Here is a 14025-nt window from a genome sequence, read left to right as displayed (position 1 = left end):
AAGGCTTTTGATGAAATTCAACTGCCCTTCATGCTAAAAACTCTCAATAAACTAGGTATTGATGGAATGTATCTCAAAATAATAAGAGCTACTTGTGACAAACCCACAGCCAGTATCATACTGAATGGGCAAAAACTGGAAGCATTTCCTTCGAAAACTGGCACAAGACAGGGATGCCCTCTCTCACCACTCCTATTCAACATAGTGTTGGAAGTTCTGGCCAGGGCAATCAGGCAAGAGAAAGAAATAAAGGGTATTCAATTAGGAAAAGAAGAAGTCAAATTGTCCCTGTTTGCAGATGACATGATTGTATATTTAGAAAATCCCATTGTCTCAGCCCTAAATCTCCTTAAGCTGATAAACAACTTCAGCAAAGTTTCAGGATACAATATCAAGGTATGAAAATCACAAGCATTACTATACACCAATAACAGACAAACAGAGAGCCAAATCATGAGTGAACTCCCATTCACAATTGCTACAAAGAGAATAAAATACCTAGGAATCCAACTTACAAAGGATGTGAAGGACCTCTTCAAGGAGAACTACAAATCACTGCTCAACAAAATAAAAGAGGACACAAACAAATGGAAAAACATTCCATGCTCATGGATAGAATCAATATTGTGAAAATGACCATACTGCCCAAGGTAATTCATAGATTCAATGCCATCCCCATCAAGCTACCAACGACTTTCTTCACAGAATTGGAAAAAACTACTTTAAAGTTCATATGAAACCAAAAAAGAGCCCACATTGCCAAGACAATCCTAAACAAAAAGAACAAAGCTGGAGGCATCATGCTACCTGACTTCAAACTATACTATGAGGCTGCAGTAACCAAAACAGCATGGTACTGGTACCAAAACAGATATTTAGACCAATGGAACAGAACAGAGGTCTCAGAAATAACACCACACATCTACAACCATCTGATCTTTGACGAACCTAACAAAAACAAGAAGTGGGGAAAGGATTCCCTATTTAATAAATGGTACTGGGCAAACTGGCTAGCCATATGTAGAAAGCTGAAACAGGATCCCTTCCTTATATCTTATACAAAAATTAATTCAAGATGGACTCAAGACTTACATGTTAGACCTAAAACCGTAAAAACCCTAGAAGAAAACCTAGGCAATACCATACAGGACATAGGCATGGGCAAGGACTTCGTGACTAAAACACCAAAAGCAATGGCAACAACATCCAAAATAGACAAATGAGATCTAATTAAATGAAAGAGCTTCTGCACAGCAAAAGAAACTACCATTAGAGTGAAGAGCAACCTACAGAATGGGAGAAAATTTTTGCAATCTACTCATCTGACAAAGGGCTAATATCCAGAATCTACAAAGAACTTAAATTTACAAGAAAAAATCAACCCCATCAAAAAGTGGGCAAAGGATGTGAACAGACATTTTTCAAAAGAAGCCATTTATGCAGCCAACAGACACATGAAAAAATGCTCATTATCACTGGTCATCAGAGAAATGCAAATCAAAACCACGAAGAGATACCATCTCACACCCGTTGGAATGGCAATCATTAAAAAGTCAGGAAACAACAGGTGCTGGAGAGGATGTGGAAAAATAGGAACACTTTTACACTGTTGGTGGGACTGTAAACTAGTTCAACCATTGTGGAAGACAGTGAGGTGATTCTTCAAGGATCTAGAACTAGAAATACCATTTGACCTAGCGATCCCATTACTTGGTATATACCCAAAGGATTATAACTCATGCTACTATAAAGACACACGTACCCATATGTTTATTGTGGCACTGTTAAAAATAGCAATTGGAACCAACCCAAATTTCCATCAGTGATAGACTGGATTAAGAAAATGTGGCATATGTACACCATGGAATACTATGCAGCCATAAAAAAGGATGAGTTCATGTCCTTTGTAGGGACATGGATGAAGCTGGAAACCATCATTCTGAGCAAACTATTGCCAGGAGAGAAGACCAAACACTGCATGTTCTCACTCATAGTTGGGAAATTGAACAATGAGAACACTTGGACACAGGAAGGGGAACATCACACACTGGGTCCTATTGTGAGGAGGGGATAGGGGAGGGATAGCATTAGGAGATATTCCTAATGTAAATGACGAGTTAATGGGTGCAGCAAACCAACATGGCATGTGTATACATGTGTATACATACATGTATACATACATGTGTATACATACACGGCATATGTATACATACATGTGTATACATACATGGCATGTGTATACATATGGAACAAACCTGCACGTTGTGCACATGTACCCTAAAACTTAAAGTATAATAATACAAAAAAATGTACACCTGAAGTGGCATAATCCAGTGGAGCTGAAGGCTGTTTCTTGTCATTGCAAGGAAATTGCAAGGAAAACTAAAGAGTTTTGTTAAGCAGTCACTGATACGTATTAGAACCTTGAGATAAAGCAGGGAAAATATGTATTAAAATATGTATTAAATATCATGCTAGGCAATTTGTGTTTATCCTACTGAACCCTCATATGCCTCTAAGAGAGAATGCTTTTGTATCTGTCTGCCTGTCTGTCCCGTGCCCACGCACACTCAGAGGAAGCCTGCCTGACCACAGCCTGGCAGCGGGCTCTGCTCCATTTGGAGAAAAGGACTGTTGCAAAAACAGATGAAAGTAATTGTGGAGGAAAGCCACTGAATGCACCTAGAATAAGCAACTATCCATTATCTTTATAAATATAAACTGACAACTAAGGATTGATCATCAGACATTTAGAAGAAAACTAAACAAAACAAGGGCAAGTTTTAATAAAAATTCTTAAAAGCTAGTTATAGAAAGAAAAATCCTTATTTTGGTGAAAGGTATCTGTCAGAAAACCAACAGCCATAAAAAAATGGACAAAATTGTGTATACCTATGTAACAAACCTGCGCGTTCTGCACATGTACCCCAGAACTTAAAGTATAACAAAAAAAAAGATTAAAAATTTTCACTACAGAGTAACAGATAATTTAAGCAGAATTGAAATGTAAGATAAAGGCTAATATTTTGGATAGATATCACCAAAAAATGGTTATTACTAATTATGTATATGAGTTCTTAAAACCAATAAGAAAACCACAAGTGCAATTTAAAAATGTCAAAGTCATAGAGTATAAAGAACAATAAAAATTAGTGGTCAGGAAAATGCAAATAAAAAATATCTAGTAAGAATTAAGTACATTTGTAATTTTAGTTTTTTAAGGGTGTGAAGAAAGAGTTCTTTCATGTGCTTCTGGCGGGAGTGTAAATTGGTACAACGACTTTGGAGAGGAATTTTGCTTTATTTTCCAGAATTTTCAGTGTGCATTCCATTTGCCCTACAAATTCTCCTGCCAGGAGTCTATCCTACAGAACTATTTATATAAGTATGAAAAGATATACATATTAGGATATTCATGGAAGCAGTACTTGTTAGAGAACCTTTAAGTTTTCTTCTCCAAGAATTAGCTCAGTTTCTTCCAGAAATAACTTTTCCAGTTATTTATCTTGGGCATTATCTTTCATGCTATAGGCTTAAGAAAATGTCTAGTGATCCTTGGTTACCCATTCATGTTATTTCAGTTATCCATTGGCATTTAAGACAAAAGCAATGTGAAGGTTTCCTGAGAACCTTCTGCACCTTGTGAGAGTTTGTTAACAGGCTAAGTTCTACAGAGTCAGAGAGTGGGGTACCAGTCAGCAAGCTGCCCTTTCTCCAATTCCACAATGAAGACAGAAGTCTTGCAGCACCCACCTCTCATCCATGTCCTAGTTCCTTTCCGTATTTGGATGAGGAGGCAATGCCAGCATTCTGAATGTGTGCGTCTGCTGGGAGTGGGGGTGCCTGTTCCACAGACAGGTTTTTTCACTTCTTTCCCCATTTTCAGTCACATTCTCCCCTTCTCCCCTCCCTTTCACCTGCTGTCTTCCAGGCTCAGAGCCTCTTGGGGCTTCATCTCACAGGCCAGCCCCTCCTCATCCCAGACCCCCTCTGCACACCTGGGCTGTGATTTCCTCTGCTCTGTTAGTGAACATTCTCCCATCTGCTTTCTGTCTTCCAAAAACCTGTTAAAATCATTTGCTCACTGATGCCCCCACTCCAGTCTTCTTGGTGGTTTTAGGTCACATTTTTTTTTTTAAAATTAAATCCCTTTAGTATCATTTTGAAGGAATCTTTGGAGAAAGGGAAGAAAAGCTCACGTGCTCAGTTTGCCATCTTGAACCAAAATTCTAAAGTATTATTTGTAATGTTAGAAAACTAGAGGCAATCTAAACATCCTTCAGTAGGGAAGTATGTAAATTAATAATGCTACATCCATTGTACAGAATACTCTGCACTAAAAAAAATTAATAACTTAGCCTTATATGTATTAATATAAAAAGATACCCATGATATGACATTAAAATAAGGACACAAATTGCAAAACGTATGTGTAGTAATATCAATTTTAGAAACTATCTATTTATTGGTACTTACAGAAAGGGCTGGAAAATACACAATGAACTGTGAACAGTGGTTATTTACTGTCAAGTAGTCTTTACACTTGAAGGCAGTAGCTCAAGTGTGAAGTTTGTATAAAGAGGGAATTTTACCTTTTTGCTCTATTTCATTTGTCTTGCTTGAAATTTTTACAGTGAACATGCAAAAAATATTAGAAATTAATTGTCATACAAATGTAAGACATCATAGTATTTAAACGTCCAATGTTTCCCGTAAAGAAAGCTGTTCAATGAATAAATTAAAGCTTGCAAATTATAGGTGATCCATAATACTTGACTTTTTTCAATGCTGACCATTATTGTTGTTTAAAACTTTTAGGAGAACATGCTTAAAAGTAAGCATACTGCCAGTTTATTTTTGAAAGCTTACAGATCTTTAAAAATTCCTTCCAAGTCTAAAACTCTATGACAGTCTAACATGTTGGCAGGTAGTACATGTCTTGTATAATCAATTTGTGCTTGGGTATGCTTTTATGTCTGATTTCTTAACTGTTGCATAATGACATTAGTAAACTGAACTGACTGAACTATGCCAAACTTTGATATTTCAGCTAAAATAATTTTACAATATCTTTTATTAAGCAAAAGGCAAGTAATACAAAATGTCAATCATTTAAATAAACATTTTTTCCCCCAAATGGCAGAGTTCAGAATAATTCACATACAAAAGGAGAATTCATAGCTTACACTAGATATAGGAGTTCTAAAGTCTTTCCCATTAAAAAAAAATTTAGGACTCTAGAACTCATGAAAGTCTATACTTTGGAGCATGTAAACAAATTCAAATGAACAGAAATTTGGAGCTCAAGTCTGCAGAGTTTCATTAGTTTACAACCTCAAATGAGATGAATAAACATCTTATCTCCCGAAATATGTGCACCATTAAATGTTATGATTTCTCTAGCTTTGCTTGGAGAAAAGAGTAAGCATTGTGGTGAGTTGGCCTCTTCCCTCAGCTCTACATAGGCCACTGCTCCTATGAGTTATGGCTGGGAAGGGGCCAGACCCAAGGCCTTCAGAATCTGAGTCTAGTAGGCTAGACCTTGATGGTCAAACTAAATTAAGCCAGAAACTCAGAGTTAAGTTTAATGTACCATCACTATAAATGTATCAGTCAATGTTTCTGGAATACATACCTCCTTTTTCTATTTAGTTTTTAAGTTTTAAATTTCAATTTTCATATCTTAACTCTATAATTACACCTTTAGTAAGTTTTAGTAAGTCTAAAGCTTTTTGAAATAAGCAAAGTATTAATAAATAATGTCCAGTGTTAAAGATCAGAAGGACACGTATGTGAAAATGCTTTGGAGATTGAAGTATTATATATGTGTGGTATGACTACTATTATGAACTAAGTGAGAAGCCTAGGGTGAGAGGAGGGACAAGATCAGGAAAAATAGGGGTACTGGATTTAATACCTGGGTGATGAAATAATCTGTACAACAAACCCCCATAACACAAGTTTAACTATGTAACAAACCTGCATTTGTACCCTTAACTTAAAAGTTAAAAAAAAGAGAATCCTAGGTATGCTCATTTAAATATTGAGGGCTTTAAAAATCATTTAAAATGAGTTGATTCAAAAAGAATAAAATACTAAGGAATACAGCTCACCAGGGAGGTAAAAGATATCTGAAACTTTAATTCAAAACACCACTCAAAGAAATCAGAGATGACATAAACAAATGGAAAAACATTCCATGCTCATGGATAGGAAGAATCAATATGATTCAAATGGCCATACTGCCTAAAGCAATTTACAGATTCAATGTTATTCCTACCAAACTCCCAATGAAATTCTTCACAGAACTAGAAAAAACTATTTTAAAATTCATATGGAACAAAAAAAGAGCCCCAAAGGCCAAGGCAATCCTAAGCAAAAAGAACAAGGCTGGAAGCATCATGTTACCTGACTTTAAACTATACTACAGGGCTACAGTAATCAAAACAGAGTGGTACTGGTACAAAAACAGACACATACACCGGTGGAACAGAATAGAGAAATAAGGCCCAGAAACAAGGCCACACACCTACCACTATCTGATCTTCAACAAAGCTGACAAAAACAAGCAATGGGGAAAGGACTCCCTCTTCAATAAATGGTGCTGGGAGAACTGGCTAGCCATATGGAGAAGATTGAAACTGGACCCCTTGCTTACACCATATATAAAAATCGACTCAAGATGGATTAAAGACTTAAATGTAAAACCCAAAACTATAAAACCCTAGAGGACAACCTAGGTAACACCATTCTGGACACAGGAACTAGCAAAGATTTCATGATGAAGATGCTAAAAGCAATTGAAACAAAAGCTAAAATTGACAAATGGGATCTAATTAAACTTAAGAGCATCTGCACAGCAAAAGAAACTATCTACAGAGTAAACAGATACCCTACAGAATGAGAGAAAATATTTGCAAACTATACATCAGACAAAGGTCTCATATCCAGCATCTATAAGGAACTTTCACAAATTTACAAGAAAAAAAAAAAACCATTAAAAAGTGGGCAAAAGACATGAACAGAAGACATACTTTTCAAAAGATGACATATGTATGGCCAACAAGCATATGCAAAAAAGTTCAATATCACTGATCATTAGAGAAATGCAAATCAAAACCACAATGAGATACCATCTTACACCAGTCAGAATGGCTATTAATAAAAAGTCAAAAAAGAACAGATGCTGGCGAGGTCATGGAGAAAAGGGAACACTTATACACTGTTACTGGAAGTGTAAATACTTTCCAATCATGGTGGAAAGTAGTGTGGTGATTCCTCAAAGAGCTAAAAACAGAACTACCATTCAACCCAGCAAACCCTCACTGGGTGTATACCCAAAGGATGTAAACCATCCTACCATAAAGACACATGCATGCATATGTTCACTGCAGCACTATTCATGATAGCAAAGACATGGAATCAACCTAAATGCCCAACAACGACAGATCAGAGAAAGAAAATGTGGTATATATATACCATGGAACCCTATGCAGTCATAGAAAAGAATAAGACAATGTCCTTTGCAGGAACATGGGTGAAGCTGGAGATCATTATACTTAGGAAACCACGTGGGAACAGAAAACCAAATACCACATGTTATCACTTACAAGTGGGAGCTAAATGATGAGAAGACATGGACACACAGAGAGAAACAACAGACACGAGGGTCTACTTGAGGCTGGGAGGAGGGAGAGGATAAGAAAAAATAACTATTGGGTACTAGGCTTAGTACCTGGAGATACAATCTGTACAAAAAATCTCTGTGACATGAGTTTACCTATATAAAAATCTGCACATGTACCCCTGAAGCTAAAATAAAAATAAAAAATAAGATTAAATGAGGTGATTAAATCATCATCTTCAGCATTAATAATACAGGTCTGCCTTTTTCATAGAAATCTATTTTCTATTTTTACTGGGGAATCTGTCATTTAAAAAAAATACCAAATATTTCACAGGGAAAGTTTTATTTGCATTACAAATAACTAAAGGTAATTCTGGAAACAACAGGAAACTAAAAAAAAAAATTGTAATCCTAGCACTTTGGGAGGCTGAGGCGGGTGGATCATGAGATCAAGAGATCGAGACCATCCTGGCTAACATGGTGAAACCCTGTCTCTACTAAAAATACAAAAAATTAGCCAGGCGTGGTGGCAGGCACCTGTAGTCCCAGCTACTCAGGAGGCTGAGGCAGGAGAGTGGCATGAACCTGGGAGGTGGAGCTTGCAGTGAGCTGAGATCGCACCACTGTACTCCAGCCTGGGCGACAGAGCAAGACTCCGTCTCAAAAACAAAAAAAGTTCTGAAATCTTGAAAGCAATGATACAAACATGAAGTGTTCATTTCCTTTATATTGCTTATTCTGCAGACCAAACTTATGCAAATAGCTGAGTAAATTTTGTGTATCGAATCAAGTTTTATAGAAAATACTGTTTTCACAGCCAGAATTCATAAGGTAAGAAAACCAGAACCTTCATTGTTACCTAGAAAATTGTGAAGAAACCTACCACATATCTCTTTGGAAAAGGTTTCAGTGTTTGACAACGTACAATGTAAAAAATAGCTGTCAAAGAGTTCAGAACAGCTAGATATACCTGGTAATGGTTTCTATATGATCTCAAGCAATCTCATGTATATTTACTTTTAAAATATACAGACTCCACAGAGCAGGAATAGTGGGTTTGGTAAAGAGAACACCTGTGAAGAGAAAAGGGCCATAACCAATGTACACTTTAAAAGGGTGAATTTTATGGCATGTGAATTATAGATCAATTTTTTAAAAAGAAGAGAATACACAAAACACCCCAGGTGATGTAAGTGCTATAGAAGGAATCTCTGTTCGTCACCTCTGGAATCTGCTTTCACTAGCGCCTGCTCTTTTGTTTCTGTTCTCTCTCCTTTGCACATAGGACCTCATGTAATACTGCCATGGATGCTACCAATTTCATGTGCACCCCACTGATCTCTGAGCACAGGAAGTTGAACTCGACTTTTCGAATCACCTCTCCATTTACTTTTTTCTTTTCTTTCTTTCTTTTCTTTTTTTTTTTGAGATAGTGTCTTGCTCTACTGCCCAGGCTGGAGTGCAGGGGCATGATTACAACTCACTGCAGCCTTGATCTCTTGGGCCCAAGTGATCCTCATGCCTAAGCCTCCCAAGTAGCTAGGACTATAGGCATGTGTCACCGCATCTGGCTGATTTTTAATTTTTTTTGTAGAGATGTAGTCTCACTTGATGTTACGCAGGCTGGTTGCGAACTCTTGACTTCAAGCAGTCCTCCCGCCTTGGCCTCCCATAGTGCTGGGATTACAGACACGAACCACCCTGCCTGACCCTCACTGACTCTTGGTACTTCCATTTTCCCTCTGCCTTCCCTTCATCTATTTTAGGGAAAGAGGAAATGTTTATTCCACAATTTTGATGGAATCAAAACTGACAATCTCTCTGAGACAAAAGAAAGGGAATGAACATTTTTCAACTGCCTAATAGGTGTCAGGGGCTCTGCTGAGTCTTAAATATCTGCTATCCTATTGAATCGCATGACTACTTATAAGGTGAAGATTCTTATTCCCATACTCCAGATGAAAACAACAAGGCTTTGAGAGCTTCCTCCATTCAGACATCCAGTGGATATTCATCCAGATGTCTATTTTTTCTTCAGGGGGCACAGCTTGAAAACGCTTACAGAATAGAACTAACTATAGCCAAGGAAAATGTACTAAAAGCAACACAAAACTAATAAAAGTGGCATTATTTGCCGGTACATTTGAACACAATCACACTGCAAATCATCCCCAGAAGAACATTTCCCATTCTAGGAGGCATGATGTTTATGGAGATGTGATCTCATAGCAGTACAAAAGAAAGGAGGAAACACACAAACACCATTTTTCACTATTAAAAAGAATATACAAAGCACTCACTGGGAAACTAGGTTTTCTGCCACTCTAGTGGCTCCTGGGTTTGCCAGAACAAATTGAGCAGTTTTTCTTTGATTGCGTTTGTCTCAGAGTCCCATCTGCCATCCCTTTCTCCTCCCCCCAATAAAACCAAGTTAGTTTTGGCTGCATTTGACTAGATGGGGAAGGAAGAGCTGCAGAATATGGAGCTCCTGGGTCTGGAGTTAACTTCTGGGTGATCCTGATATTTGAAAGTTGCAGACATAATAGTCTTTCAACTGCTGCAGCCATTGACTGCTGCATGGCCAGTGGCACACCAGAGGAACTCAGGTTCCGAGGCTATCCATGGATATTATCTCTTAACAGGCTACCACACCTGGAGCTAGACTGCCTGGGTCTCAACCTCACCTCCACCTCGTTATGGCATGGTGATCTTGGCAAAGTACATAATCTCTCTGTGCCTGCTTTCTTATATGTAAAATGGGGATGGGAATAGCTTCTTTTCCCTGTTGAGATAATTCAAAGATTGAATGCATGTAAAGCATTAAGAATAGTGCCTGACACATAGTTTGTGTTAGGTAGGTAAGTTCCTGTTCAATAAATAATTAAAAGATAAAAATGAATATTGCCATTCATTAAGTAGCTTAAACAAATGGCTCCCTTATATTCTTTTGTTAACTGATTTGTACATGCTTACATGTATTAGAAATTCGTAAAAAGTAATTTGTTCAAGACCAGGCGTGGTGGCTCATGCCTGTAATCCCAGCACTTTGGGAGGTCGAGGCGGGCAGACCACTTGAGGCCAGGGGTTCAAGACCAGCTTGGCCAACATGGTGAAACCCCATTTCTACTAAAAATACAAAAATTAGCTGGGCGTGGTGGTGCATGCCTGTAGTCCCAGCTATTCAGGAGGCTGAGGCAGGAGAATCACTTGAACCTGGGAGGCGGAGGCTGCGGTGAGCTGAGATCGCACCACTGCACTCGAGCCTGGGTGACAGGGCGAGATTCTGTCTCAAAAAAAAAAAAGAGTAATTTGCTCCACCGGATTGTGGTTTTTATCAGATAGAATGCAAACAGCTCAAAAGTCCAGAAGGAAGTATCAATAAAGATCTTTTTGCAAAAATGGGTTAAAAATGGCCTCTCAATATTGATATTGCCCGAAATGATTGCTGGAAGATTCCACAGCTTTTCAGAAGACATGTACACTACTATGTATAGGTCTGCTGTCCCAGGCAGATGAGGCAGAAAGAGGAGAAAAATGGCTTTTGCTTTAGACCTCCAGGGAGTGAAGGCATAGACAGGATCAATTGTCCCTGGCCACCTCAAATCCCAACAGAACAAACACTGGCTGGTCTCCGCACTTTGCAAAGAGCTTCTCCCATCTAAGAGCAACAGTTTGGGCTGTTACGCTTGGGAGAAGCAAAGGCTGGTTTAAATGTATAGATATTAAATATTTATCTGCAAGAAGGACTTTTTTTTTTTTAACGTTCTCCACCCAAGCTTCTCATTTCAAGGCGCAGGCCAGGCGATACACTTTGGCATTCCCCAGGGACACTGTCTGCATGCCCCAGGACTCTCGGACACTGCCGTGTCTATCTCACAGTTCTGAAGGAATACATCATCTGGCAGGGACAGATGGCTTTCTCTGGAAAAAGACCAAGCTTACCCAAATAGTTGTTGCTCTTGTACATCTCCGTGATGTTGATTTTTGTGGCTCCCTGGGGAATCTCCACGACGCGGTGGTAGCCCAGGCTGGTGAGGGCATGCTTAAACACGCCCGACACAACCTGACAGCCCGTGTTGTCTCCTCCACACACCCCACATTTGTCCACGACTTTGTCGGAGCCTAGGTAGTCATCACAGCCAATGCTCTGCAAATAGGCAGAAAACAAAAGACTCTTATAGTATGTATCAGGAGCAGGCAGGAGGAAGGAGGGGAAAAGATCTCTGGGCAAGAAACTTCTTTTCTAGCTATTTATGAAATGTATATTCTAGGAGTGGGGTGGGAGCCACAGACAGTAAACCAGATAAGTAAATAAAAAACAGAGTTTATCTGGTGGTGGTAAATGATCAGGAGAAAAATAACACTGGGGAAAAGACTAGGGAAGATGTAGGGTGCTAGAAATTTACTTAAACAGGTTGTACAGTGAAGTTGTTCTACAAATCCCCGTTGGACTCTGGGAGGGGAGAAGATGGTCTGTGCTGGAATTTTTATACAAAGAATCTCTCTTGAATCATGACAAGCACCACACCTGAAACTGGGGTTTGCCCCCAAGTCGTCTCATATATGCTACACTTAGCAAAGTATCACCAAAAGTAGTGTTCCCCGGACCAGTTTCTTAGGAAATTGAATTGTTTGGGAGCTGAAACTCTACTGGTAACTGTGGCTCTAGAGGCCTGAGAAACAGGACTTTTTCTTGTTACCCCAGAGCACTTTTTCCAGAGCAGAAGGACGAAGGTAAGCAAGAGCCAGAAACATCAACAAATGGGATCATAACCTGCTAAATCACAGAGTGCTGTTTGTGGAGCCAGTCTCATCAGTGTATAAAGGAATTCTGACTTTCCTGAATTCCCTCCCCCCACAAAAGGAACTTCCCATTACGCATTCTAGGATCTTTTTGCTTTATCTCTCCCTCCTCATTCATGTTTCCGTTGGGACCATTTTATATTGCATACAAAAATTAAACTTTGGGCCAGACGTGGTGGCTCATGTCTGTAACCTCAGCACTTTAGGAGGCTGAGGCAGGAGGACTGCTTGAGCTCAGGACTTTGAGACCAGCCTCGGCAACACAGTGAGATCTAGTCTCTACAAAAAATAAAAAATTAACCAGGTATGAGGGCACACACCTGTAGTCCCAGCTACTCAGGAGGCTGAGGTGGGAGGATCACTTGAGGCCAGAAGTATGAGGTTACAGTGAGCTATGATTGCATCATTGTACTCCAGCCTGGGCAATAGAGCAGGCCTTATTTTAAAAAACCAAAAATTAAACTTTGGAACAAAATGGAATGATCTTCACAAAATCTTTTTCCACTTCTGCAGCTTTCCACTCCTGACCTCATAGGGCTCAGGATCATATTTCCTGAATCTAACATTGGGACTCATGTTCTGAACAAAGAATTCTGTCACTTTTCCATGAGCAGATGGAATTGAGTAGATTATGGTTTGGACAATGAAATGTTGTGAGTACAGGATTATTCACTGGGTCATGAGGATATGGAAAGATACTTGAAATCAGAATGGTATTCTAATTCTTGAGACACATGTTCTCCAAATCACAGGCTTGTCTCTTTCTTGCATTCTAACTGCAATAATTAGACCACATCTCAAAGGCAAAGTGATCAGCAACCAGTCAAAGTCCACTTTAGATTTTGTTATGCAACCCTGGGTCTCTTCATGTAGGTCCTATAGGTCAAATCCTGTGGGCAGAGTCAAATCAAAAGGTGCTCATTCCTTCCCCTCTAGCTGCATGCCTGATTGAAACCTTTCTGCAGGCACTGCCCTTCTGCATTATTGCTTCCATATTCCCAAGTGCACACTGACCCATCAATAATGACTGGCCTCTCTTCACAAATAGCGTCTCTGTAAAACATTACCTCTGACAGTAATAGGACATCATCTCAATATGTTCATCCACATCCAATTAGCCTTTCCAAATGCCATGTTTGCTATGTATTTCTCCTCCCTCAAATGCTTCTCACCCTGCCCCATGCACATTTTAGCAGAAAAAATAAGGAGTATGTTTTCCATGCATAATATCCATAGCCCCACCCCCCTTGAATTCTCCCTTGCTTTGAAACAAAAAAAAAATGTCAACAGCAACAGGGGTTTTGAATAGTAGAACCCATGTTATCAAGACAAGATTCCAACTGAATCAAGGAGATGCCTCTGACTTCATCAAGGGGGAAGGTGGACAGGAGAGGTGGTCAACACCCATTGCCTGCCTTGTCTAGTGACATATCACACTCCCTCTCTTCCCAGCCTCCAGTCTGTTGCTGCTACTCCTGGACTTGACTTGTCTAGACTGAGCTCATTCTCATAGGGGTCCTTCTGTTAAAGGGAGCAATGTGTACACAGGTAGCAAAGAACACAGAATGACACAGCTGAAGTGCAAGCCTGCTGGG

At 39.2% G+C, this 14025-nt stretch overlaps 1 protein-coding gene across 3 annotated transcripts in view; it reads right to left on the bottom strand.

The window, feature by feature from the left end:
* The window catches only part of THSD4 (thrombospondin type 1 domain containing 4), a 698888-nt gene that overhangs the window by 114304 nt on the left and 570559 nt on the right, over window positions 1-14025 (bottom strand). For all 3 annotated transcript variants that reach the window (XM_077939655.1, XM_028851087.2, XM_001089233.5), the window contains one exon: window positions 11570-11774. In XM_077939655.1, coding sequence (XP_077795781.1) covers window positions 11570-11774 — 205 coding nt within the window. The remainder of the gene's footprint in view (window positions 1-11569; window positions 11775-14025) is intronic.

This window comes from Macaca mulatta, chromosome 7 (genome assembly GCF_049350105.2).
Source record: "Macaca mulatta isolate MMU2019108-1 chromosome 7, T2T-MMU8v2.0, whole genome shotgun sequence".
In the NCBI taxonomy this organism is placed as follows: domain Eukaryota; kingdom Metazoa; phylum Chordata; class Mammalia; order Primates; family Cercopithecidae; genus Macaca; species Macaca mulatta.
This window is presented reverse-complemented; position numbering and strand designations above follow the sequence as displayed.